Here is a 27999-nt window from a genome sequence, read left to right on the forward strand (position 1 = left end):
TTTCTTCACCCCATTTAGAAATTTGTTAAAATACCAAATTTCGGGAAGAAACTTGGCAAGTGATTTCTGCTTAGACCTGCTGCATTGCACAAAATAAAATACATTTGAAATTGATTTCTTAGAAATTATTTTGTTTCTTCTGAGGTCTCAGTATGGAACAACTCAGTAAATTTGAATATCATTGACACAGTTCTCCTTAGTAATTTAATTCAAAAAGTGAAACCCAGATATTACGGTGACACAATGATACATTAGGTTTTTTTTTGGGGGTTTTTTTGTTAATCATTTTAGCTCCAGGTCATAGCTTAATAAAACCCCACTTTTTTAAAATCTGAGTTTTGCAGAAGACATGTAAAAGTTTTAATACAGAAATGTAAAGGTCATGTTGTATTTTAGAACATAAATTACCCTGCTAACTATGTAGACTGAACTGAGGGGCCTCAAATGATCCCCTCAGTGCCATGCTGCGTTGAAGCAGTAGTTTTTGCCTAAGGGGCTATAAAAAACTTCTCAGCAGACCTATATTTCTGAATTAAGAATCTGTATTTTCTCAGTCTTATTTAAATTTTCTGAGATGCAGTCAGTTTGCTATGTAATGAATCAATATAGTCAAGTTTTAATTAACTGAAATAAATTAACCTTTTAGTGATATTTACAATTGCCATGTGCCACCAAAACATAACACAAATGTAAATCTAAATTATTTCATAAAATTTATTGGAAAAAATGTAACCATTTATTTCTCAGCATGCATATGTTCCTCAGACACCCAGATGTTGAATAATAATGATGCACTTTGTCCATTTTCAGGTGTCTGTGTTTGGTTATGGTGCTGATAAGCAGGGGAACTGGCATCACTACTGGGAGGAGAACCGCTACGCTGGAGCCTTCAGGAAGACTGGTGTTCACAGTGCTGATTTCGAGACAGAGGTCATCCACACACTCAACAAAGAGGGCAAGATCAAGCTCTACCCTTGACACTTACATGAAGACTGAAGGATCTGGTACTGAACAACCAAATCTGAGCCAGATGTGTGCTGCATATGTTTTTTTTCCAACATAGGAATAATGGGACAGTAATCAGATAGCTGTTTTTTCTCTTTTCTGATACCACTTTGCCTTCAGCAGCTTCCTTTTGGTTGCTGTTTTGCCTATTTTCAGTCACCAAGCATGAAAGTGAACTGACTTAACACAACAAACCTGCTGGGCAGCAAAGATGTATTTACAGACTTCTGCTGCTTCAAAGATGTTCATTTTGAACGATCAGCCTTCTTTGATCCCTTTACTAACTGTCCTGTCATTGGTGATTGATGCCATTGCCCACCATGCATTTTGCTCTGAATGGGAATCAACCACCAATTTTTTGTAACATAGACTTTTGTATTGGATTCTGTAGACACTACTAAGGGGTAACCTCTTTCTCTTTTTTAATTAAAAGCACTTTTTTAATGAGGAGGAAATGTTGGGTAATGGTAAGATGATCGCTTTGCTCGTTAACTACACACAAACATGGAAAGATGTACTGGCACCTGTTGTTTGAATGAGTAAAAATCATGAAATAAATTAATCTTTGACTGCAGCAGTGTGATCTCAGTCGGAAAGTTTAGAAAAATCCAACTTTTTTATTTGAGACATTGTGTATTCACACTTTGAGGGGTGAGAATCCCAGTCAAGAAATAACTAATTTTAACAAAATCAACCCAGCTGTGACCATTTTGTACAAACCCTTTTTGATTAAAAAACATGGTTTAGTCATATCCCATATTTAACAAAGCTGGAGCAGCCAGACAGAGAGGGATTTTTGTGTTCATCTGGCCATGTGTTTTGGATCATTATCTTGCTGATAAACTCAGTGAAAATCCACTTTTAAATTAATGACAGATGGGAACAAATTAATGAAGAGGTGGAGTGTATGAACAATTAGCACTTGCTACCAAGGTTCCCAGAGTGTGTTCCTGGAGTGCTTGGAGAAAAAGGCCCCCAGTAGAAACACACATCCTTTACCATACCTAAAAGTTTCATTGAAGTGCTTTTCCTACACCCATGTCCTTTTTTTACACTGTATTGCAGGGGAAAAAATCTCTTTTTCTCATCTGTCCAAAGCAGACAGTTCCAATTAATTCAAGCAGTTTAGCGAACTTTACTTGTTTACATTTGTGACAGTTATGCCCACATTAATTAATCCATGTGGACTATTTAGATTATTTTTTCTTAACCCTCCCGTGGTCTTGGCATGTTTAGGAAGAGCATGGTAAATGTCAGGTCAGACTGCGAGGGGAAAAGTGTCCCATTAGACTGTTAGTTCCCATAACAATATGAAATTATGCTGCCACAATAAAACATTAATTTATTTGAAAGATTTTTACTCACCTTTACCACAGGTGCCAATGAATGAATATTTCTAGGATTGTTTCATTTATAATCCTTTCTTTTTAAGGTCCTTTAAAACCGTCCTTCTCTATAGAATCATGACTGTAAGGAAAATGGAGTCTGCATTTAGTTTTCTTTTTTTTTTTACTCTAAACTCATCCTGGGATATTTTCTTTTTTATACACAGAGAATCAGATGAGCCTATATTTAGCTAACAGTCTGAGTTCAACTAATTTAAACACCTTGCAGGGTTTCTGTTTATTTTTAACGGGATATTGTCTTCCAGTTGGTGGTCACAATCAGCAAAAGCAATGCCACAGTGTGACGGATGCCTTTTATTTAATGGACATAAAACAGTATCATACTGCTACTGCATGATACTAACAAATGTAATTATAGCAACATATCAGTTGCGTTTTGTGGAAGAATCCTGTTTTTCTTTCTTTAGTTGAGCCAAATGGAACTTCATGATTCTTCCCTGATCATGATGACAAACATGGACGACCAACATAATTATGAAGATTTCCTAAATAAAACCTAACTAGTAACATGACATGTGGACTCAATGGATGACATAAAAATTAAGAACAGTTTGGGGTACGACCAAAAGACTCGCTAAAGAGGCACCGACCAGTTCAGCAGGTGGCAATGACAGCTGCTGCACCTGCACTGTGAATGTACAAAAAAATTATCTGATGCTGATTGCCTTGTATAATCAACTGAATGTTTGCGTCTTGGTTTACACTATAATCACGGTTAGAGTCCCCTCAGTGCCGATATATCTGCATTCAACAGGTTTGTTGTTGTTGTTACTGTTTTTTAGTCCTATTGAAAATGACTTATGATCAAAGGCCAACTAACGGTGATGGAGGATTAGAAATTAGGTTGCATGTGCACATTAAAATAAATCTAATTGTGTTTTGTAAAAACGGCATTTAAATTCAAAGCTGCAATGGAAAACTGCCTGCATTTTACACTTTCTGTGATTAAGCAATACATTTTTGATGTTTTAGAAGATAAAATGGTAAATTTACCCATTCTTTATTAATAAGACTAAGTAAAATCATTTGCTACTATTTGATTACAGGCACACTGATCCTTTGCAGGCTCAACTTGAGTGTAATTGAGTTTTGAATGTTTAAATGTTTATTTTTTACAATTGCTTTATTGAGAATGTTGAGATTTAAATCCATACATCAATGTGTAAAACTGCCCTGAGACTTATGCTGGCTGAGATGCTCCATCTGCTTCATACAACATTATTCTCCTTGAGAACATGACTTTTGTAGAAAACTTGAAAACATTGAAAGTTTACCCAAAGAGACAGCTTGTGGTCTTTATTCATTATCCTCTTTAAGACTTCAGAAATCCGCTGCCATTATTTTAATTATTTTGTTCGAAGCAGATGGAAAACTCAGAAATCATCGTAATGCTGGATATTCATCTGTAAGTTGTTGCTGTGTCACTTTTACCAGTTCATTCATTGTTTGGTTCATTCAGTCCCAAAAACTGCCTGAATTCTCAGTGTAATAAGAAACATCTGCTGTTTTTTTTTTTTTAAATAAAAAAACAGCAGACTTTAACACTTTGCTTTGTCACAGGAAATTGCTGCCAATAAAGTGGGAAACGAGCTATTCTGGCAGTTTTCAGACACTTAATGACAGAGCAGCAGGCCTGAGTATTACTTAACATCTGGATGCTATCTTTACTGCCAATATGTCAAGTTGTTGCAAACAATTATACCCTATTATACTTAGTGTTTTTAGTGCCTTTGAGTCCAAATTTCTGCTCCTCACTGCATTCTGGGAGTGAGGAGTTTATTTAAATAAAGGGGCATCTTCTTATGATCTTTTTTTCTTTCATAAAAGTCCATACATGATGAACAGATTTAATCCAAAGGACCTGATTATGTGTTTTCAGCTTTAATTAGGCTTTCTGTTCAGACTGAAATGGTCAGTGTTGGGTTTCCAGTCACACACCAGTTTACGATCAGCAAGATCTAGATGCCAAACTGAGCACTGTGTTCAGCCAAAACCGCAGAAAACATGTACCTACCATCACTTTGACTTAAATAAAAACAAATGAAACCAAAATAAAATTGGTTTTGTTCTTTTGGATAGTTTTGTTGCTGTTTTTACTGTGTGTTTTACACCATCATATTTGAATGTCTATCAAAATATTTTCAAAATGTTGTTTTTCCACCTAAAATAATGTAACATGCTGAGTTAATATAACTTTTAAGAACCTGACTTTTTTTTTTTTTTGCATTCTTTTGTACATTTTTATTGGTTAATTACATTCATGGTTGAACATTTAAGCTTCAACTTTAATAAGAGTTTGACTTAAAACTGGTAAACTAAGGAATTGTAAACAAACCAGTTTAAAAAGTTTTTTCTTGGTGATTTTACAAGAGTATTTTTGTACAAATAAAGTGAAGTCGTGTAACCGTTTTTTTTTTCTAATAATCAAAAGGAGATCATAAAGTATATGTATATGTTTAATTCACACTATTGTTATGCAAGATGTCTCAACATTCTATCAAGCATTTCAGGACCGATTGCTGCTTACAGTGCTCTCCACACTTATTGGTTCCACTAGTAATAATGTGAAAATAACACCATATTTTATAGCAGTAGTTATACTAGGAAATAAAGAGAAAAATCCAAGCATTTTGTGTACATTTATTAAGTGGGCAAAATACCATATATCAGTCTTTACAAAATCATCAGTTGAGAAAGGAAGATAAAACAATTTCCAGTGTTTACTGTTGGAAAGCAGGAATAAATTGTATCATCCTGGCATTAGATGCTATCTGTATGCCGACTGGTTGTTTTGGAAGCATAGCAGGAAAAGAGGCTTTTCTGTCTGACCATAACACATGCAAACATCTACTCTAAATGTTACGTTTTTACTGAAATCATGTACTTCAGCTGGACTAAGATTTATCTGTTAGGGCAGATAATATGTGGAAAAGCACCTCATAGATGGATTGGGTAAATCCAGGTATTAAGCCCTTGCACAACAACACGCACTTTTATGGGGAAAAGTAAATGCTATGAGTTGAATGTCAATGGGACCTCTAGGATGATTGGCCCAATAAAAGAATAAAATGAGCAAATTGGAGGAGCAGCTGTGGTTCTGTGAGCTGACAAGAAACAGGATGCTACAGTTATAGTATACGGGATCATTAACTCTTAAACTTTAACATGATAAACAAAAATGAGGACTGCCAGAAGACTGGAACAGGATATTAAATCCAACTGAAAAGGGTCAAAGGTCCTTCTGCCTGTATGGTCCAACATTGTAACTGTTACAGGAGAGTTGGTGCTGTCCTATTTGTACAAGGGGTTGTACAAAATTTTAACAGCAGGAGCGCCTGTGAGTATGGAGGGCGATGAATAAATAGTTCATTAACATCTTGACAAGGATCCTTGTGAAATTAGTTTGAATGTTACACTGTAAAGCTCCCTTTTTTTAAAGCATATTTAAATGTTTTAGATGTTAAATTTTGTATGAGCAGACCATGTTGATAAGCATGTTCTGGAATTAATCTATGCAGCCCAAACTACACAGAAAATGTATTTGGGTAAGCAGTTCTTTTTTACACTTGAGTCATTCTATGGTTGAATTTTTACTTGACACTGAACTCGCAATAGCTTCTTATAGGTAATTTTTGCTTAAAGTAAATATTTCTAAGAGAATGGAGAAAAGATGTCAATTTTTTTTATATTATAAACATGTCTAAACAAGCTACAGGAAGAGTCATTAAAAATAAATAAAACATTGACACATTCACTTGTGTGTGCTGTTAAACACCAACAATTTTTCTTTTTTTATATATATATCAAATAAAAACACAGTAACCTTTACAGTACATTTTAACCATTGCTTGGTCTTTGTAAGCTATTTTTTTATTAAAAATAACTTTAATTGAAAAATCAATCCTCTCATCATCCAGTGGTGCTTCTTTCAACATCTTAGTTCCGCAACTCATCACGTGTCTATGGAGAAAAATAGTTTACTTGTTCTTTAAGGAAAAATAATAACATTTTTGTTTCAACTAAACACTGAGTTAAGTGGCAGCATAGAGTGCTTCTCATTCAACCTTCTTCTTCTCTTGAGTCTTTTACCAAACCTGTAAATAAAGGAAGCTGAGTTTCTATTTCTGTGTTGATGACTGGTTTCAACTGAATTTAGAACTTTGGTCTTCAGTATCCAGGAGTCCTTGGGAAGAGGAGTTTAAATTGTGGCAGCTTTTGCTGGTGTCCTACAGGCAACAAAAATCCAACAAAAGTAATTAATTTAAATGTCTCTTAAAAATGAAGAAAGCAGTTCATCCAAGTCTCAGAACAAAATCCTGCTGGGTGGCTGTCACTTGGTCTAACTTTCTGCCAAATGTGTGCTTGTTAGAATAATAAATAAATGTCCTATAAGTCATGAGTCATAGCTGATTGCTCAGCTTGGCAACACTCCCTGACTTCAGTCACATAAATAAAGTTTTCTGTCCAGAGCCGTCCATTATGTGCTCATAGTAAATCCAGACCTGAGGTTGTTATGGTTAGCTGGACCAAGATCTCAAGAACTTGCAGGATGCCAGACATCAGATCCAAAAGTCTGACCTGATCCAGTAAATGTTAGGTTTTACCATCTGGCCTGCTTCCTATGAGAGCCCAGTTCAGTTTCCATAAGTAGTGATGTGATCCGGATCTGTGCTGGCCTGAGGATCTGGATCGGGTTTACATCAATCGGAGAGCAGCTGGACGAAAGAGGCTGGAAACAAACCTCTTTGGTCTGGTTCATCTTCTATATAGCCATGCTATATAAAACACACAGAATAAAGACATTTACTGCAAGTAAGAATACCTGATTCAGAAAAGGTTTTAATTGTAACGAAAATTCATCAGAATTTCTCACACCAGTTTCAGCCAATCAGAAAAAATAAAGAACTGCCGATACTCACCCACCATTCGCTGTCCTCCTGCCCAAGAACCACCAACACCTGACCCTCGGAGAAACTCAGTTCATCATGGTGGTCTGCTTGGCAGTCATACAGAGCCTGAGCCCGCCGACTGGCTGATCCACGAGGCTGATTGACAAAATGTTACTCTTATTAAACAGTCAGCGACAAAATGAATCAGGTTCTTAAACAGAGGTTTGAACTTGGTAAGAATTTAAAACAGCTTCCTTCACACAACCAGATCTCACCAGTGATCTGCGAGGAAGCGGCAGAGGGGTGGGGCCTCTGCCGTCGCTCTCAAAGCTCTGAGAGCGCTGGCTGATTGGAGATCCATTCGGAGGCGCTTTACTGGCCGGGTACAGGAAATGCGAGGCGCTACCTTCACTTTCTGTCCGTCGAAAACCTCAAAGAGAAATTAATATAAGAATGTCTAGTTGTTTTAAAGAGGATGTGTTTTTATTTTACAAAATAAAAAACAACTGTTGTTCTTTTGCAGGTGGCAGTCACGACGTGGTGTTCAGTCCAACCGCAAAAACCGCTAGAAAAAGACTGGAAAAATTTTAATTACATACTTACATTGTGAAATAAAGAGGAGGAATTCTAAGTGACTGATCATATTTTCACATGTTCAAATACGCCTTGCCAAGGATTCAAGGAGAAAGGCACAACCCTGTTTATTTTGGAGGAATATTCTCTCAGCTGCTGTTTCAAGCTTTAAAACAGATTTTTATCTCTAGTGCCACTAATTGTAAAGTTTAGATGCATTCACTGTTGTACAACATTGCTTGTGATAATATGAAAATACATAAAACCTTTCAGGCAAACACAGAAAAACTGGGAAAGTAAACAGTTGATGAGGGCAGATTTGTCTCTGACATATGTGACTACTTTTGCACTTATAAGTCATAGCTAAAAGTAAAGGAGATAACAGACTTTCTAATTTATCCACAATCCATCCTTTCTTAGAGTGTAGCATTATTTTTGAACTTGTATTTTAGGTCCAAGAGACATGAGGAGCACAGCAACAACATTACTTTGGCGTTGCTTTTCCCTCATGAGTAAAACTGTCTGAATCTGTAAGAATCACGCAACAGCTGTAGGCATCAGAAAAACAATGTCAGTGAGAGCTGGAGCAGATATTGTAGCATCTATCTCAATGTGGAATGGTTTTAGTTTAAAATTGAATTAATTTAAAAATGGTAACATTTGCATAAGACAGGTAGACCAGGCATAAATAAAGAGTGCAGTGAATGTCCCTGAGCAGAACAGGTACCTCTGTCTGGTCGTTCCGTCAGCGAGCTGAGAGGAGAAGATGGACTGGAGTCAGAGAGAGAGAATTTATCTGGTTATTATCCTTGTGATCCAATAGAGGGCAGTATAATGCTTCATACAGAACAGCTCGTTGATGCTCCCTAGTGTCAATTAAATATATGATTATTTTAATGTATAATTACTACTTAAACAGAACTAAAATCAAGTTACTATGTTTTTTGACACCTGGCCCACTAATTATGTGCTATTCAGCTTTGGAGTTAAATATCAGTTGTTTGCTTTTGCTGCCAATCATTGCTTAGCATTAAGAAATCACCAACACATGCTTTGATATTAACAATTTCCATAAATTTCACCCTGAAAGCCAAATATTCCTAACGTTTTGTGAGCAGACATAAAAGTCTCATCCAGTTTGTGTTAAAATACAGTGTAATTATATCCCAGATACTCACACACACTTCTTGAAGGAGGAGTCTGGACCACTGTAAATCCTGGGACTGGATGGCAACCCATGATCTGTGCACACACACATAAACACACAGACATACAGAGCTAATGACAGTGTTACTCTGACAGACTAACTGCAGGGTGTCTCTCAGATATTACCCTGCTTATTAGACTCAGAGCAGGTCCTCTTGTGCCGGGCAGCGATGGGAGGGGGAGGTGTTGTCTTTCTGTTTCCTGACGTGGGGAAGAAAACCTCCGCCTCTTCCTCCTCTTCATCCCTCACTCCATCACCCCCAGCCTGGAGGCGGAGGAGGGGGAACACAAGGGGCTACAAGATAAAAAGATACTCATGATTCAACCACAAAAGCTTCAGCTTTATATGCTGAAATTTCACTGAGATGAAATTAGTTGCCAGAGCTCTCCAGATTGCAATCGCTTTGTGTCGACATCTGATAAGCAGAAAGACTGTGTTTTGTTTTTGTTTAATTGGACGATAATTAACCACAACAATGAATGACTTTTGACAACAATACAGGCATTGTCAGCTCAAAATAATAGACCTGCAACCTTGAGTTACAGCAGAAATAACATTTTTCTGCAAGTCATTCTCGAAGCCATTCTTCACTGAAAGCTCAGCATGAGGAGTGCAAATTCAGTTAATTAGGGAATAAAAACAGCAGTCATATTTTCCAGATGAGTAATTATGGAAATAATGCAAGGGAAATATAGACATAAATCAGTGTGTAATAGCTCCAGCTGTTTCCAAGGGTAATTAGATAGTAGAAGTATTTAAATATTTTTATCTTCAAATATCTGATATTTAAACAAAACACATAAACAGCTTGGAATTAAATAAAAGTATAGCTCAAAAACAATGTATTGTGTTTTCAAAGATATCACCAAAACAATTCAAAACAAATGAGCTGACCTTTGACCCGGGGCGGCAGTGGAGGAGCGGGGGAGGACGGAGGCGGAGGTGGAGGGCTGGGGGCCGAGCCGGTTGGTCGGCTGTGCAGATCCATGGCCATGGCCAGCCTCCTCCCCACGCTGAGGAGGCCGGCTCCTGGTCCTCCGGAGGACGGGGCGGCAACGGAGCAGGAGGAGGTGGTGGAGGTGGAGGACTGACTGAAGCTGAAAGGACGGGAGGAGAAGGAGAACGACGGGGTGAAGACTGAGGATGATGAAGATGAGGAGCGCTCCTTCTTTACTGGACCATTCTGAAACAAGAGAGAAAATAAAGTTATTGGACACAACCAAAATAAAGTAACAGTTTCTACCATCATCCACAAGCGGCAAAGTTCAGAAATAGATTTTTTAAGAATATAATCGGGTCATTTATAAATAATTTAAATCTCTATTTTCAACTCTTTAATGGCAAAATCTGAAAAAAAAAAACTAAATAAGAACTAATGCTGCGTTAAGCAGACACGCCGTTGTCATTGTTACCCTGTCATCAAAGTCGTCATCACTGTCGTACAGATCATCATGACGAAGCCTCCACTCATACTCCACATGGACGTGATGGTTAAACTGGTTGGACTGGGCCTGCTGCAGCTGCAATCAAAACTCAGTCATTTAGTAGGAGAAAAGGAAGCCATCTTGTCAGAATGAAGAACGCTGCTTGGCCTCTCAAAATGGAATGAAAATATATATTTTTTTTTATTACCTTGGTTGATTGGACATTATTTGATTTAATTTATTCTTGATTGCAATTACTGAAATTTCTGATTCCTTTGGTCTCAAATTGTTTTACTCTTAGTCGGTTAGGGCTTACAATAGCTACCAGATGTACAAAGAATACAAGACAATTTATATTTTGATTAAAATAAATAAAGTAATCTATAATCAGATTGAGGATCTCACCAGCGCCTCACATTCACTGTGCTTCAGTCGGCGGCTCACATCCAGAGCAGTTTCTCCCAACTCATTCTCTGCGACACAGAAAAACGATGTTGTTACGTAATGGTGATTCTTTGGGTTATAAAAAGATTGCATTTATTTTACAGGAGGTTTAGAATACAAAATTATTATAAAGCTTTTCCTAACAGTAATCTGTAAATTGCGGTTGAATCCCCGTCTAGTTTCTGGTAATGTATTAATATTTAATAAGGAAAATACTTTTCCAATAATTGTTTTAATGAAACATCCTGTGTAAACTATACATTATAACACTATGGGAGCGTATTTGCATTACTGATGTGTATGTTTGCTCGGGCTCTCAGCAGCAGCTTCACACAGTCACTCTTGTTATGCAGGCAGCTGTAGTGCAGCGCAGTGTTTCCTGCTGATGTTTGTACATCCACATTGGAACTGGAAAAAAGAGAAAACCTATGCAAGTAAACATGCAGGTGTGAACATTACCACTCTGAGACATAACAACTAAACAGCATCATCACAGCAGACTGACCAGTTCTGGGCCAGAAAGTCCAGGATGTGCAGCGATGTCCTGTCAGCAAACAGAACGGCTAAATGCAGAGCCGTCTCCCCTTTCTCCTGTTGGTGTGGAAACATACCAATCCTTTTTATTGACATCTTAGGAAAATTTCAGAAATATCAGGAAGACTTTTTTGTTACAAAATACCCAGCTATTGCTATTTTTCAGGCTTTTGAGCTAATAAGAGTACCTAAGATCTTTAGAAAACATTTTTTGACATGTATGGCATGTAATATCCTAGTTCTTCAAAACCAAGAGGCAAAAGATCATGTCATTCAACTAATTGTGTGAACATTACAAGGCATTTACACAATTAGTGTGAATTTTAGGGTTGAAATAATTGAAAATAATTCCAATCCTCCTTCAACCCTTCTTCCAATCCTAATCCTAATCCTTATTCCAACCAACCTGTAACATCTTTATGTTTTTTTTTTATAAATTAGATAGCTGTTGTTCACTATCTAAAACAACAATTAGATGCTATCTACATGCCTAAATATTATTTGGGAGGAATACCTGAAAAAAATCTACAATCACAAATCAGTAAAACTAATAAAATTACTAAAATCAACTGTGACGCTGTGGCCTTACTTTTCTTCCAAAATCAAAGAGAACCTTCATAGAATGCATAGTTTTATTAACTCTTTGAAAAATCCGGATAGAACACTGATAATGAGTTGTTATTATGTCTTTCATCAAAATCATAAATCGGTGAGGAGAATTGAAGAGAAGAGTCCTAACACAGGAACCAAGACTGGGCGATGTGGAGAGATTGTGCAAAGAGGAATCGTCAAAAATCCCAACAGGAGGTTCTGTTCTATCAGCTCTCAAAGATTTAACATCAGCGGTGCCAACCTGTGAAAACTTGTGGCAATATTTAATTTTTCTGCAAAGAACTTGTGAAATTTTCTCACTGAATTAATGTTCTCAGAAGTTTGAATTTTAAACTTCTCTCAAAATTCTTCTTTTATTTCTACTGCAAGTATTTCAGTGGATTTTTTTTTTACACATCTTTACATGGAGGAACACAAGTGGAGGAAGCTGCATTATTGTCTCTGGTGGGTTCACCTATATAGATGTTTACACTTGTTAATTTCTTAATCTGTGTGTATGTGTGTGTACAAGACAAAAAGAAGTGACAAAGCAGAAGCTCAAGAAAGACTTTGAAATATATTATGAAAGTCTGGAGAACTATTACAGACTTTCTGTTATTAGAACTATTATGGATTACAAAAAAGACTGCACACCAGCAACATACTACATACTATTGGTATTAGTTTTTTTTACTTGTAAGCATGATTGATGTAGATCATTAACTATGTGGTTACCTGTATGTGGGTGTGCAATGGCTGGCTTAGCTCCGCCCTCTGAGCATACAGCTGGATCAGGCTGTAGATGTCACAGCTCTTGGTTGCCTCCTGCAGGCCCAGTCGCAGCGCTGCAGAAGAACTGCCGAACCTCCTCACAAAATGAACGTCCTGATACTTTGACAATATGAAATCCTTGCGCTCCCCCCTGTTATAGGCAAACAATTTTTCAAATGTGTATTTTCTCTAATAATGGGACAATAGTGGGTGTAACTTACATATGGCTGTGCTGGGAGGGCTTCTGTGACGGACTAATCAGATTTGCCTCCAATATGTCATTAAAGCCAGAGTTTCCAACATTTCGGGCCAGCTGAAATAAACAACAGAGAACAGCAGTTTACCATTATATCATTTTAAGCTCATCAAACAGGAAATAATACATTTCAGTTGCAAACATCAAAAGCACAATGTAGGTTCAACCACAAAACTGCCTTATTGGCTAGAAGGCTGGGTCATTGGGTGGTTTCACTGATGGACAGTTAACTAACCTAAAATATGAATACATTATACATGTTTGACTTTATCAATTTCAACAGAGAGTTATGTATATTGATTTCAACAGAGAGTTATGTATGTCAACTTGGGCCAAAAAAGTAACCTACAGACCCACAAAGGTCACTAGAGGATCAATGTTTTATAGAGATGTTCCTTACTAGTAGGTCTGAGGTTCCCAGGCTGTCCAAGCTCAGAGACTTGATCCTGGACACATGGACGCCCATCTCCCTGTGGATCCCTGAACATTCGATACAGGTCAGGATGCCTAGATTTGTTGAGACCCATCCAGGTTCTTCAGAGAGGGAGAAATGTGACCTTTTACACTTGAAATGAAATGAATGAGAGTCAAATAAGATATACTTATTGGCAGACAGAGATTACCCGGAGCGCCACAGTCACAGCAGTAGTTGTTTCCCGGCATTCTGCGGATGTCATCAGTGATGGCCCGGGTCAGATCCTCCACACTGTTTTCACCCCCTCCGCCCCCCTGCCTGCCCCCGTCCAGGGCCATGCTGAGAGCCTCCTGCTTACTGTTACTGAGTACCGAGATCCATCTAAACATTCACAACAAAAACAAATCCACAGTTCTCCTCTTCAAACACTATTTAGATAATTCTGATGTAGATTTCTGACATTAGTTAGAGTACTATATACAAAAGAAAACACCCAAGATTAACATTGCGTCCTGTAATATGTTTTTCTTTTTCCACTTGTATTATGATTTTTAATCGAAAGTTAAGGCATACATCACTCATATTAAACCCCAGACAGTAGAATTTTAAATCTTTTATGCAAATAAATATCAGGTTCTGCTTTGTTTCACTGACTCACTTTCAGCCATGCTGGGTATTTCAAATAATGAACAATTGTTGATTTTAGACAAAAACATGTCCAGATTAATAATAGATGAGAAGATTCAAACAAAATGGGATCATAAAATAATGCTTAAATAAAGTTTTGTCTTTGTTTTTTGTTACAAATATATATTAAAAAAAGACTTACGCAACACACTCAGCTTCATCCTCAGCCAGGAAATGATAGGTCCGATTATCTAAAGGAGAGTTGAAAAACATTTTTAATCAAGTATGTAATAAATATAAAAAAATGTTTCTTACTTTCATTTATGTTAATATCCATGTACTTTTAATATTCATTCAATTTCACTTTCATTCCATATTGAATATACTTATATGCTTATTCATTACATTTCTAATTATATTTCTAACATTTAACAATAAATTTACAAAAATTTGTCACTTAAATCTAGTCAAGATTTAAACAACAAGGAAATTAATTAATAGATTTAACACAAAACAATTCTGTTTGGACTCGAGTCTGGACTGCAGAACAGTTTTCACTTTATGCTAAGTGCCCTTTTCGACAGTGTCTTACGGGAGATAAGGTCGAAGCATTTCTTGTCCTCCACGCTGGGTTTCACCTGGACAGGTAAGCAGGTTTAGTCGGGTCGGAGGTTTATTTGGCTGAAAGACAGAAAAAAGAATTGACAAGATGCAAATACTTAAACCCTACATGTTTTCTACAGCTGGAATTTAAAAAAAAAACTTAAAGCAAAAACATTCAAATGAATTCAGTGATGGGATAAGGCACCACATTAGAAGTTATATAATAGAGGCAATTCATTTATCATATTTCAATTAATTAGTGGCTCAAGAAATCAACAATAATTAATACACACTTAACCATTAACTGCAGTGAGATAATTAAAGGTTCTACACTAATAAGAGTAGATTTGGATGAATATCTTTTCTGTGAAGAATGTGGGTACTTTAATCTGTTTGATTCCCAAATGTGTTCCTTAAAATGAATTAGGACTTTTCTGCTAGTGTGGAAATATAATTACCTTGAAATCCAGAAATACTTAGTAATCTTGATTAGAACTACCTATTTTTTAAGTAGTGAAGTCACAGCATCAATAAAGAAATCTTAATTATGACAATTTAGACATTAAAAGTGAGAGGATGAAGTAACTTGCAGTAACAGACACTCACTGTAGCATGTGCAATAGTCAGGTAACAGTTGTGAACTGAACATTTCCTCTTCTGCCACATTTTTCTCAACCTGCAACACAAACACAATATTTTAGCAAAGCAAACAACATGGGCATACTCCTTCCCGTTTTTCAAGACTTTAAGGGTTTGAGTGAACACAGGTTTTGTAGATATGTATTGTCACTAAGAAAAAAGGTTATATAAAATGTTTGATACAAATCAATTTCTACAAAACATTATAGGTTATGTAAACAACAACACACACTTTTGCTTTCCCTAATTTTACCAACAACTAACATTAGTTTATCTGACTGAATTTCATGTAATTCACTAAAGTGAAGTCTCTTTCAGATGTGGTCTGTGTGTTATTATTAAAGGACAAAGTCCAGGTTTTGAAAATGACCTATCACTGTTATTCATCTGAGTCTTGAAATGAGGTTATCAAACAGCCGATTCCATGAGTAGTTGTAAAGTGGGAACAGCCATAATGCAGGTGTCACATACTGTATATCATATTGCCCAGAATATTTAATCACTAATCCAAACCATGCACATTGTTATAGACATATAACTTTTCAGACTCAAAGAAGTCAAGAATTTTCCACATGAAAAGTTTGTACAAAGAATAGCATTTCATTGCACATAAGAATATAATGAATTATTACCTCTCTAGAACATTTACTGTTAATGAGGACAAGTTAAGTTATTTTTGTTTATATTGTACTTGATGAGAATCCATTTTTCATCACCTTGTCATATGTCATGATAAGCACAGAAGTATCTAAATTATAAATTTGGTCCTTTGGTTTTTTAATTAAATATGTCCTCTTACGTAACTCCTAAATTAAACATAAGCAAGCTTGTAATCTTTGTGTTTTTTTTACCCGTCGCTCTTCTTGTAGAGGAATCCTGTTCTCTCTGTTCCGTATTGTTTATCTCCCAGAAGTTGATGCATGCTGTACACCTGCTTAGGTAAAGAGTCCTGCAGACACAAACAAACCATTTCTGAATCAGTTGATCTGTAGCTCAGTCTGAGTCATTGTTAGGGTTGGAGTCTCAGACCTGCTCTGTGTGGACGACTGGCCTCAGCTGATCCCTGATGTTGCACAGCTGCTTCTTCTCCTCCTCCTGACGCTGCTTCACCTGTACATACCAACACCACATCACAGTTCGTAATTTTCACTAACAACACCTGAATAAACAGAGATATCCCTACATCACCTCTGTATTTTTGCAGCACCTATTCCATATAAATACTCTTCTGAGACAGACTGAAAATAAAATGAAATATCAAACTGAACACAAGTTTACGAATAAAAAAAAACAGATAAGTACATAAATAACAACTAAACAAAAAATAAGTGACAATTCTTGGTCAAGAATAACAAGTCTCATATAGTAAAAAGTTAATGAAGACATGCAATTTAATGTAAAGGGTTTAGCTGCAAAGTTTTAAATCCTAGACTGTACAGGGGTGTATTGCTGCAGAGAAGTCCAGCACATTGATTGCAACAGAAAACATTGTTATGAATCAGAAAAATTTTCCCATATTACTTTTGTAGAGCTAAATAGCATTGCAGTAATTTGGCATAGTTATTTGAACTTCACTGTAAATCTTTTACCCACTCTTAACCGGAAGCATCGTCTGCTAGCAGAAGACTGAGGCTGTGGGAATGCCTCACGCCACAGAGGTCTTCCTGAACATTAAATATGTAAATGAACTAAATGTGTACCGGTTTTTGTGACTAATTAAGCTTTTACTTCTGACAGTTTTTCCCAAAACAACTATAAATTTAAGATATTGTGATTCAATGTTCCAATTCCAGGTGGCAAAAGTTTAAATCAATTGGCCACATTGCTACAACACAAGAAAAATAATACTACTACTATGGTTTTAGAATTGGTTGAAAACAATCGAAACTTTTGCTTGAAGTTTTCATTAAGAAAAACTTCAAGCAAAGTTTGAACGAGCACACACACACATTAAAACACAATGCTACAGGCTCCTACGATGGCATAATATAGCCATCATAGATAGAAGAAAAGGAGTAAATTTTTGGATCAATTCCAGAAATTTTCTAGAAAATAAACATGAAAATTTCTGAGACATTAGAGTCAGAAATTTGATGGAGAAAAACTAAGAAAAAAAAAACTTTTCATTTTTTTCTAGAAAATGTTTTAGATTAATCTCAAAATTTCTGAGTTTGACCAAACTCAAATTTAAGCCTCTTTTTTTAATCTTTAATAGCCCTAATACGCCGCTGTAGGCTTCTGCCAATATTCATACCATGTTCAGCACAATGTTCAGCTCCTCGATGTACTGCTTCAGCCTCTGAGTGGTGGATACACACTCCTGCAAGAAACTACACAAAGACATTTATGGTAAATCCATCTTAGTCACTGTATTGCAAGATGTTTATGTTGTCTGAGTGTGTGTGAGCCAGAACCTACTTGTTTTGACTGTGGTAGTGCTTAATGAGGTTCTGCAGCAGGTCGACTCCTCTCTTTGTTTTTATCTCGTTCACCTTAATGAGATACTGAGATAGAGAGTTGATCTATTAACTGGACATACATATAGCGAGGAAATGTAAAGTGCTGAGCAGCAAGGGGAGTTAGCACAAATAGACTGGTTTTAAAAAGCTGGGGTCACTGACCTCACACATGCTCAGCTGGAAGGAGCGCCTTCTCCTTCTCAAGCTCCTCAGCGATTTCTCCTCCGCTCACCTCGCTCCGAACCATCCCGTACTGTCGCGCTAACTCCCTTTTCTCCTTCTCCACCTGCTTGCTGAACACACACGCACGCTTTGAATTATTAATCCGACTCCTGACAGTTTCACCAGCTCACTTCTGCTTACAAGACCCTTTCCGTGTTTCTGAATTATGCAGAGGTGTAATTTATTTTTTACATGCACAAACACGTAACAAGGGTATCCTAAAAATAGGAGATGCAAGAGAGCATGTAAACTCTCTCAGATGCTTTAAAAGGATCGTCGCTCACAATCTGCTTTCATAATCCCGCCATGCTCTCTCAAATGGTTTCTTCAGATCCTGCAGCGGGACAGAGGAGGAAAAGTTTACTTTAGATCTACACAAATGATTTCTATTCATTTTACCATTTCAGATGAATCATGTCTTAACTTATTCCTAACATACACTTGATATGAGAATATCAAAAGTCCTCACCCCCTTCACCTCCCGCAGGTCTCCTTTAACCAATGAGTCCAGGAAGAAGTTGATGTTGTGGAGCATGCTCTTCAGCTGAACACACACACAGAAAAAATAAAATAAACACATGCTAAAAGGCATATTGGGTTGTATAATCAATGATTTGAAAATATGTGTTTTTTAAATCTGAGTTATTCAATGGAAAAACTGATTAAAACAGCTACATCATATTGACATGCAGTAATGATAAAAAAAGAGATTTTCTTCTTAATTTTATGTTTCTTCCTAGTTTTTTCCCTCTTTGACATCCTCTTTCTTGCAAAAACTTGCTTTGCCCCGATTGGTCAGCTGATGTGGGGGAAAAAGATGGAAGCAGCTGCATTTTTTCTGTTTGAAGTGTGGCACACTTGTCATTTGCCGGATGTTATGCAAATGAGTTTCATTGCAAAATCAAAGGAGAAAAAAGCCAGAAACAACAACCAGCCAGGCATTTCAGGCAAGTCAGGAGCAATGGAGGAAACATTTTTCAATTTGGAGTGAAGGTCTTTTATCTGAGCAGATATGTAGCCTTTTGAGACAGAAACATGCTGGTGGTCTGTTAAATATAAGACTTCAGCTGATGTCTTTCTGCACTAAAGTTGGTTTAGGTAGTTTAACAGAAAAATACATTTTCTAGGAAAAATACATCCTAGAAAACACAAGCTAACCATGTGCCCAGATATTAATTGGGAGTTGAGCATTCAGATATTTGCCTAATGATAATGAGATGTGTTCAGTTGTTAGGGGAGATCAATACTTGAACGATTTTTAACCTTTTTTAAATGTTTATTTAATCAGAACTACAGAAAATGACTAACCACTTCTAATTCTGATATTAGATTACTCACTTAATACTATAAGTGTATAAACATATACAGTATTATAGCTTAAACCTCAGGATCTATAATCATATACAGTATCTACACTGGAAAAAGCAAATGTGGGTTGATGCATTGGCAATGCTATCGTGCAATTACTTACTACTGATGCAATAAATGAAAAAGATGTCATCATGCAATATATGTAATATATGTAAATAAATTAAATAGAGTACTTTTCCACCCTGCATTTAGACCTTTGTCTTGCAGATGGCTTCAGGGAGCTGAGTATGACGCTATTTGTCTTCTCTAGAGCGTTTGGCATTTCTTAGGGTTGCATTGTAACTCTTGAAGAGACATTACTACTCTGCATAACATTTCATAATAGCTCACACAGCAAAATAAGCAGATTTTGCTCTGATCAGCAGTTTGCAAATGCTGCCTTTTACAAAAATTCTTGTTCCTAATCATAAGTGTAATGAGCTTGTGCCCTTAAAACATAGAACCATTCAGACATATGCTGAATTAGGCAGCAAAAAGTCTTTTTCTCAATTTTTATATGTATTTTTAGAGGTTATCATTCACAACTATTGATCATCTGAGTTAACAGTAACAAATTGTGATTTCATGTTTTATATGTTGAATTCCAGCGGAGAAAGACTGAACATTTTATTCTGACATTTTCCAAGATGAGTCAAGATTTATAGATTATAAAAACTGCATGTTTTTAAGCTGTAATATCTTAAGTTTCAGAGGACCACATCATACCAGACCTGAAATGAATATCACAAATAAACCCATTTGTGAAAAGGGAGCTGAGGAGATTTTTATTGGCTCGGAAGATCCTGATGCAGTTGTAATCAGCTGTCAGAGTCTGTTTAGTGAACTTTTATAATTCACTGTTTTCAGCCACTAACCCTGACATAAGACGGCTGCAACAGAAAGAGATTTATTCATCCGTCACAGACCCCCATCCAGAATTTGTGTTTTTCACTAGACAAAAAAAGAAAGCAAATGCAAACAAATAAATAAACTCCCTCTGGCTCCTCACAGTCAGTATATGGACTGTGTAAGCTGCTGCCTTCAGGCTAGCGCCTCAGAGTGATGCAAACCAAAGCAGCACAGAATAAAAACAGCTTCTTTCACACAATCCATCTACGTCATGAACCTCTGAACAACATGCAAGTCCTAACAAGCAAAATACAATCTCAACTTGGATGCTGTTTCTCAGTCTTATTGTTCAGTTCAGGTACTTCTTGTATTGTACTATTCTCTGTTGTCCAACATCTCTATATATCCCACCTTGTAAATAACAACATGGCCAAACATTAACTACATATTTAATTAAATTATATATAATTTAACCAATTTCCAAAAGTGACAACTATTACATATTTAAAATATCCTATAGATGAGGCTTTTATAGTGTCAGAAAGCACTGTATTTTTTTGTGTGATTTTAATTGTTTGTAATTTGTGTCCATATTTGTTCAATGGGATTTTTGCAAGTCCTGAAACTTCAGTGATCGAAACGAGTTTCCAGCATGTCCTCACATGCTTGGCAATAAGATACTTTCTCATTCTGATCATAAAGGAGAAGTTGAAGATTGCAGTCAAGGGAATAAAACCATTTTTAGCCCAGGAATAGTCGATGTTTCTCTTGACCTCCTAGTTGTTTATCTGATGTTCTCACTTACCAGATTTTTCATTGGAGACAGAAGTTCTTTGGAAAAGTCCGCCAGGCGGCAGAAGGCCGAGCCAACCTCTGTCTCTCCATTTGAGTGGCAGTTTACTGCGAGCTTCTCCATCGAGTTGATGTACTGCTCCAGGTGAGATACATGATCTAACAAAGAAAAATTGCGTCAGTTTGGGGAATAATCTAAATGTAATCTGTGTTTGTCTGCATGTGGATTTGTGTACCTTGCCCTGAAGCATACTTGGCCTTTGCAGCTTTCTTCATCTTCTGCAACACCAACCGGTCGCTGTCCAGAGCCTGGACAAGCACACGCATGAATGATAAGTGGGTGTAGTTGCTGTCTGCATGACTGAGTCTGCATGTGCAAGGGGGCAGCAGGCTTTGTTGCTGGACAATAGACAGCTGCTTTTTATGACTGTAAACCATCATTTGATTGGTCAAAATTCCCTGCATGAAGCAGCAGCTCAGTTTGAATGTGGCTGTTTTAAACTGAGGCTTTGTTTTACTTAATCACGTCCTGCAAAATGTATGTTGTATCACAAGCAACTATCGAAAATTCTTGGTTATTCTGCCTCAGGTTTTTACAAACTATTGAAAGACAAGCATTCCAAGTGACATTTGATATCAATCATAAATTATTGTTTAATTCATTTAGCAAACAAAACTATTTTTGCTTAATTCTATAGCCTATTTTGTCTCTTTCTGTACCAGTCATGTCAGTTTAAAACATTCCTCATTTCTTTATCTTTTACTTTCAATTGTCATACACTTCTGAAGGTTCTGTGAAAGTGTTTGACTGTGTTTTCTCTCATTTTCTTCTCAGTACTTGCTTTCACATTGTGCAGTGTGTGTTTTAAAAAAAATAAGCAGCACTGTCAGGAGGAGGGCAGAAGGAGTGGTGACAAAAGAACTGTCAGTTGTTAAAATGTTAAGTATGCCAGGTTTGAAGATGGAAAAAGAAATGTCACAACTGCAAGCACAAAAAAATACATGGTAGTCCACCTAAACTGGATTCAGGAGAGCTCGCTGTAAACTAGTGGAGCTGCAAAAATGAACAGCTCCAGTGGAAGAAAATGGTGACAGGACGACTATTAACAGTGTACTCCACAAAGTTGGCCGTAATCGAATTGTGGCAAAAGGAAAATCTGTTTACAGAAGGCCAGAACTTTTTTTTTGTAGTTTCCCAAAAGAAATGTAGACAGTAAGTCAGTGATGAGACCAAAACTGAAATCTTATGGTCTACATTTAAGACACCAACATTTCTCATGTCAATCATAGTGGTAACAGCATCATGCTGTGAGAATTATTCCTTCTGAAATATTGGTAATAATTAATAAGAAAATAGATTTAGGTAAATACAGCAATACAGTGTAATGCAAGGTGAAAGTTCATTAGAGGATGACAAACAGGAGAGTTCACCTTATGGGAAGACAATGAAGCCATACAACATAATGGCTGAGATCAAATTCATTTAATTAGACTAGCTTAATGTAAATACAGACTAAAACTGGAAAAGTTTATAGATGCTTTCTATTCATTCTGATTGAACGTGAGTTAATTTACAAAAAGGAGGACCAAAAATTCAATATCCAGATACGAAAAGTTGACGTGTTTTTCCACCACATATTATTCCCTCAAAATTTCTAAAAGTTTATGGATGTGACATGAAAAAATTAAAAGGTTTTAAAAAGTATTCATAAGTACAACACACCTCCAGAGCCATTTCTTCTGGCTACTTAGGCATAATTGTAATGATTTACAAAATTCTAAAAAGAATACGACAATAGTTATGCACTAGACTCAAGAAGTAGACTGAAAATAAACAGTGTAAGTGTAAAGATTAACTTTATTAAGTGAATACAGCAGATGATGACCAGAACAGTTAGAATCTAATGTTTTGTAACTTTCAATGTTTCTATTTTTAACTGTTTGAATTTAAGTTTTTCCTTCATGCAAATTCATTTTTCTAAAAAAAAAAATAAAAGTCCTTGTATCCTGAAAGTCTCCATTTGATTTGGGCGCCATGGTTAAAGTGAAAATTAAGTTTGATCTGATCATATTGATTTAAGGACCCGTTGCTTCGAATCCCCCTTTAAAGTGACTACTTTATCAAAATTTTCATCTAAAATTTGGCAGGACTAAATACTGCAACAGATGAGACCTTGCGACAAAAGGAAAACAAGATTTTATGCATAAAAATATCCTGTAAAAAGCTCTAGTTTACATCTCTCCTGTCTGCCTTTATCCCAAACCAGCTTGCAGATTAGCTAATATCTTCATTAACATTAATCTCTCTGGCTTCTTTTCATAACCATAAAAAAACAATAACAAAGAATGATGATGGCCAGTAATCTGTTGCCTTGGTAACATATGTCGGCCCCTGCTGGGGGTTCATGATGGGGGCCGAGGGGAGGGTTCAGTTTGAGCATGTTTTTCAGGCCATTCTCCAGGTCAACAACTCCATTGTGGAGGGATGGAAAGCGGGGGTTCTGCTGCATGCTGCTTTAAACCGTATCCTCATCCAAATACACAGACCCCACACAGCAGTGGGCCAGTTACACAAATTGTTCACAGTAGTTAATTTGTTAACTGGCAGAAAATGAACTGAAAAATGAAGGAATTCTGTTCAGCTGCCAAAAATATTCTCAGACAAAATAAATCTGGTGCTACTTTCAGTTGCATTAAATTAATTACTTCTATCAAATTTCTCTTTTCTACTCTGCTATGTTTGGAGATGCAATAGATGTCCTTTCCCATCAGATGTCTAATATGCCTAAGATGTATGAGATGTCCAAAATATATGATTGTTTTAGACAGACAAAACTGTCATAGACCATAAAATAACTTTTATTTATCAGATATTTCAGCATGCGTAGTATATATCAATTAAAAACTGAGTTTCTCTAATTCAAAATTAAAAAACCCACTTGTTAAGAGTTGATTTGAACCATAGTAAATAAAACATTGACCAACATATTTCATGGGTATGATTTTGGTGATGGCACTCATCAAATGCAATCTTTGTTCAATTGTTAACTGTAAACTTTGTAATTTTGTGTTTTTGGGACATAAAGCACTTTGAACTGCCTTGCTGCTGAAATGTGCTGTACAAATTCAATTTTGAAATTTTGGAGACTATTGTATGTTGTCGCCTTCCTAACGTAATGGCCTAAGTCATTTTGTGTCAAAAGAGATCTTTTTTGTCGAAATCAACTTTTGGAAAGAAAGTCGTGGTGATTTTTTTCACACCTGTAAATACAAAATGAAAAGATCCCTTTATTAAAATATGAATGGTTGGCACACACCCATTCATATGACATTATCATCCCTTTATTTGACAGATATTGAACACTGAAGACAAGAAATGATCTGATTCATGCACCCAAATTTTTGGCAATACAAACTGAATTTATGATTTTGACCAAAAGTCATGTGAGCTTTTGAAAATGTTATTTTTGGTACATAAAGAGGGTGGCTCACATAAAGGCCACACATGGCTTCATTTAGAGGAATAACAATTACAGAATGTACTTTATCAGTACATTATCAGAACATTATGTTCTATAGAGTATAAGCCTTGAAGAATGAAACCTAAAACAGAGTTAACGTTGGAATTTACTTCAGACTTCGAAGAACATGAAATAACAAGATTAATGTAAAAATATTGAGTTGGTTGATAGTTTTTGTAAAATCAATTATACAGTTTGGGTAAATATGACATTTTGACACTTCTCTGCTGCTATCAGTGAGCTTTAATCAATTCATAGCCTCACTCAAAAGAGTAAGTGATGCATAGCTCACCTGTGATGAAGTGACTCTTCTACCACAGTGTTGAACAACTCAATTTGGTGAACCTTTCCTCCCTGAAAGGCTCAGTCTCACCTCACTGATCAGCTCCATCAGGTCAAACAGGCACACATCAAATTCCAGATCAGTTGATTACATTTTAACTCAATAAAGCATTTCCTACAGATTGCAGTGTGATAAAAGCTCGTGAGATTTAAAAATAACCCCACCAAAAGTCAAAATTCTAGTTCTTGTTAGACCATACAGTATATCAGCCAATGTAAACTAAAAGGTGAAAAACAATTAATAAATTTTACGGTCAACCATTTTGCAACAAACTTACCCACTTATTTTTCAAGTAAAAGAATAAGCTTGTGTGCTTACTGTAAAATTCATCTCTCTCTATGGAGTTCTATGATAAATTAATGCAAATCAGCTGGTAGAATATCAGAGAACATTTCACAACATTATTCTGTTTGATGATCTGATATAGGCGTAGGCTACTGGGGAATATACTGGCCACTTTTCTTTGCATTGATATTTTCTCTTTCTGCTTTTATTATTGTCTATATTGACTCTATGTTCTGTCTTTTAGTTTTATTTCCCACAGAAAGTGATTCTTTGTTAAGCTGTGTCTCTTTTCAGGAGCCATCAACACAGATCTATTGTTGAAATGATCGTTGTGTATTGTCTTTGGTTTTCATTCCTGTGAAAACTTTAGCTTTCCTGGATGGAGCTGTTGACAGATCTACTGTATATTAGCTTATTGTACTCTTCTTGGCTTTCATTCTTGTAGAAAATACATATTGTCCAGTTACTTTGTGTTTAGTTTCTTTCTTTAATAATAGTCCAGGTTCCATTAGTTTTGTGTATTCTCTCTGCTTCCTTTCTTGAAAAAAGTACCCCAGGTCCAGTGTTTCAGTGATCAGCTGTGTCTCTTTCCTGGAAGGAGTCACTGTCATTAACTTTGTGCACTACATATGTTTTTCATAGAAAGTATTTGGTCCAGTGCCTCTGTCTTTAGATTTTTTCTTTCCTAGACAGAACTAAAGAGACATGCAGAAAATAGCCAAGCACTATGTCTGTTTCCTATCCATATTTACAGTTTACTAAGATTCTTCTGTGCCTCCTTTGCAGTACAGAGCCACTGACAGAGCTGTTGCTGTCATTAACTTTGTGTACCTTGATTTTGTTTTGGTTTACTGTTTAAAGTACTTCTGATCCAGAGTCTATGTATTCTTCCTGTCCTCTCAACCCCCTGTTGCACCAGATGGCTGCTAACACAGAGAATGATTTCGTGACTGTACTGTATTTTAATTAGACTCTGTAGTCTATGTGTAATTACATATTCTCACTTCTGAAAATATATTATAGAAATGAGTTGGAGTGATCTTGAATTGAACATGGAGCGGTTGAGATTTTATTTAAATTGTGTTGCGAAGTGCCATGAGGCGGCATTTTGGTATATTATTGCAAATGTAGATAAATTGAAATTAACTGAACTTGATTATTATTTAGCTTACAGATGTTTATCAGCATCCCAGGACCCTACACACAGATGTTAACACTGATTGAGTACTGATCACTGTGATAAGAGCCTTGCTGAGTTATTACATGATGTCACCACAGTCCATGCACCAATAAGAATAACACAAATGCAGATCTTTTTTTTTTTACTTTCTTTGAGTCAAGCATAGAAACTAGGAGGGAAAAATAAATGCAAAGGGATTTGTAGTTTCAGCATTACAAAATAATTTAGAAGATGCAAATGATGACAACTTAACCTTATACAAAAACCTAAGGGCGATCAACGGAAGGGGGTCAAAGACATTTTTCTTTGTCTTTGGGGAGGATGACCACTGTGGATATTGGGTAAGCTTTAAATGTTGGTTTCAGTAGAAACATGAACATCTGTCTGCTGCTGCTGTTGCCGCTACGACCACATCCCACCCTCTCCCCTCCACTCCCTCTCAGGCACTCACCTCCTCCAGCAGGTAGATGGTGTTCCTGCAGTTGATCATCTTGGAGGTGAAGGAGGAGGTGGTGGGAGAGCTCCAGTCCTCCTGAACCTCATGCACGAACTCCGACACCGACACGCACTCCGGCATGGTGATCCTGTCAACCCCGGAACACAAAGGGCAGAACCGGGACAGTCGAGCGCAGTCCGGGACTGACAGAAGAAGGTGGACACCAGGCGCAGGGCGCAGAGTCAATGAACAGATAAATAAATAAATAAATAAATAATATGTAATAATTTAAATATCTAGGCTGGGGGAATGTTCACACGCCCCTTTTCACTCGGCTATGTAAAGCAAAATGATAATTAATGGGAGATGTGCTGTAATCAAGGACCTGCTCAGTTATACTGCCTCAGTGTGACCGAACCGCTGCATCAAACGCCTCTTTTCTCCGAACAAAAGGTGGCTCAGTCCATGCAAAGCATAAATCCCAGCACCACAAACTTCACAAGATCCCTCAAATGTTAATACTGCCGCTTCTCTGCTGGGTTAAAGCTAAAACAACCTTCATCTGATGAGCGTCTTCATTTAGAAAAAGGAAAAATCACAAAAGCACTCTGCTGTCCGTGTGCGAACCGGCTGACAAAGACCTGGAGGCGATGTGCGGAGAACCGGACCAAGTGGACCCAGAGATTGGGTTCGGATAGGGGAATCAAACCAGTCTCAGCTTTCCCGTCCAGCCCCGCCGTCATTTCTCTTCAGCAGCATCTCATTTTCTTTTCACCGCTTTTGCTCCCTTTATTGAACCCGCATGGAGAGGCGCGTTCACGGTGAACAGCGGTGGAGCCCTCTGTCGCGGTGGCGCGCACTGCTGACCGAGCCTTACACTGGGTGCACTGGGAGAACTGGGAATTTCAGGCCCCCTCCTAGTTACAGCAGCTTCATGTTATTACAGAGCTCCCTAATTTTCAAAGAGAACTCTGAAATGTGCCACTTGAAAATGAGTCAAAACCTTTCCAAAAGCTGGATTCTAACCAAAACAGCTTCTGTTCAAATATATTTTTAATTCACAATTTGAGGAACTATTGTGTTCAATATGTCGCGACTACATTAGCGTTTCCATTAAAAACACTTGATACGCATGTTTAGTCGTTTAATATTCCACCTGCAACATTATGTTCTGTTTC

At 36.9% G+C, this 27999-nt stretch overlaps 2 protein-coding genes across 2 annotated transcripts in view; one reads left to right on the forward strand and one right to left on the reverse strand.

The window, feature by feature from the left end:
- The window catches only part of st3gal8 (ST3 beta-galactoside alpha-2,3-sialyltransferase 8), a 21388-nt gene extending 16352 nt beyond the window's left edge, over positions 1 to 5036 (forward strand). Inside the window, exon 9 of the mRNA XM_032549157.1 lies at positions 811 to 5036. Coding sequence (XP_032405048.1) covers positions 811 to 978 — 168 coding nt within the window. The 3' untranslated portion in view covers positions 979 to 5036. The remainder of the gene's footprint in view (positions 1 to 810) is intronic.
- unm_sa1614 (un-named sa1614) lies at positions 5035 to 27978 on the reverse strand. The gene is given in 31 exon segments (XM_032549156.1): positions 5035 to 7186; positions 7331 to 7456; positions 7576 to 7730; positions 8601 to 8644; positions 9052 to 9115; positions 9206 to 9341; positions 9343 to 9374; positions 9975 to 10263; positions 10493 to 10600; positions 10910 to 10977; positions 11241 to 11356; positions 11454 to 11539; positions 12809 to 12995; positions 13066 to 13157; positions 13501 to 13634; positions 13724 to 13896; positions 14345 to 14393; positions 14735 to 14783; positions 14785 to 14823; positions 15352 to 15421; positions 16236 to 16333; positions 16414 to 16494; positions 17639 to 17714; positions 17803 to 17888; positions 18006 to 18035; positions 18037 to 18136; positions 18350 to 18399; positions 18535 to 18609; positions 21070 to 21215; positions 21293 to 21365; positions 26837 to 27978. Coding segments are annotated over 31 exon segments (3033 nt in total). The 5' UTR covers positions 26963 to 27978; the 3' UTR covers positions 5035 to 7111.
- Positions 27979 to 27999: the final 21 nt, after the last annotated feature.

This window comes from Xiphophorus hellerii, chromosome 20 (genome assembly GCF_003331165.1).
Source record: "Xiphophorus hellerii strain 12219 chromosome 20, Xiphophorus_hellerii-4.1, whole genome shotgun sequence".
Taxonomy (NCBI): domain Eukaryota; kingdom Metazoa; phylum Chordata; class Actinopteri; order Cyprinodontiformes; family Poeciliidae; genus Xiphophorus; species Xiphophorus hellerii.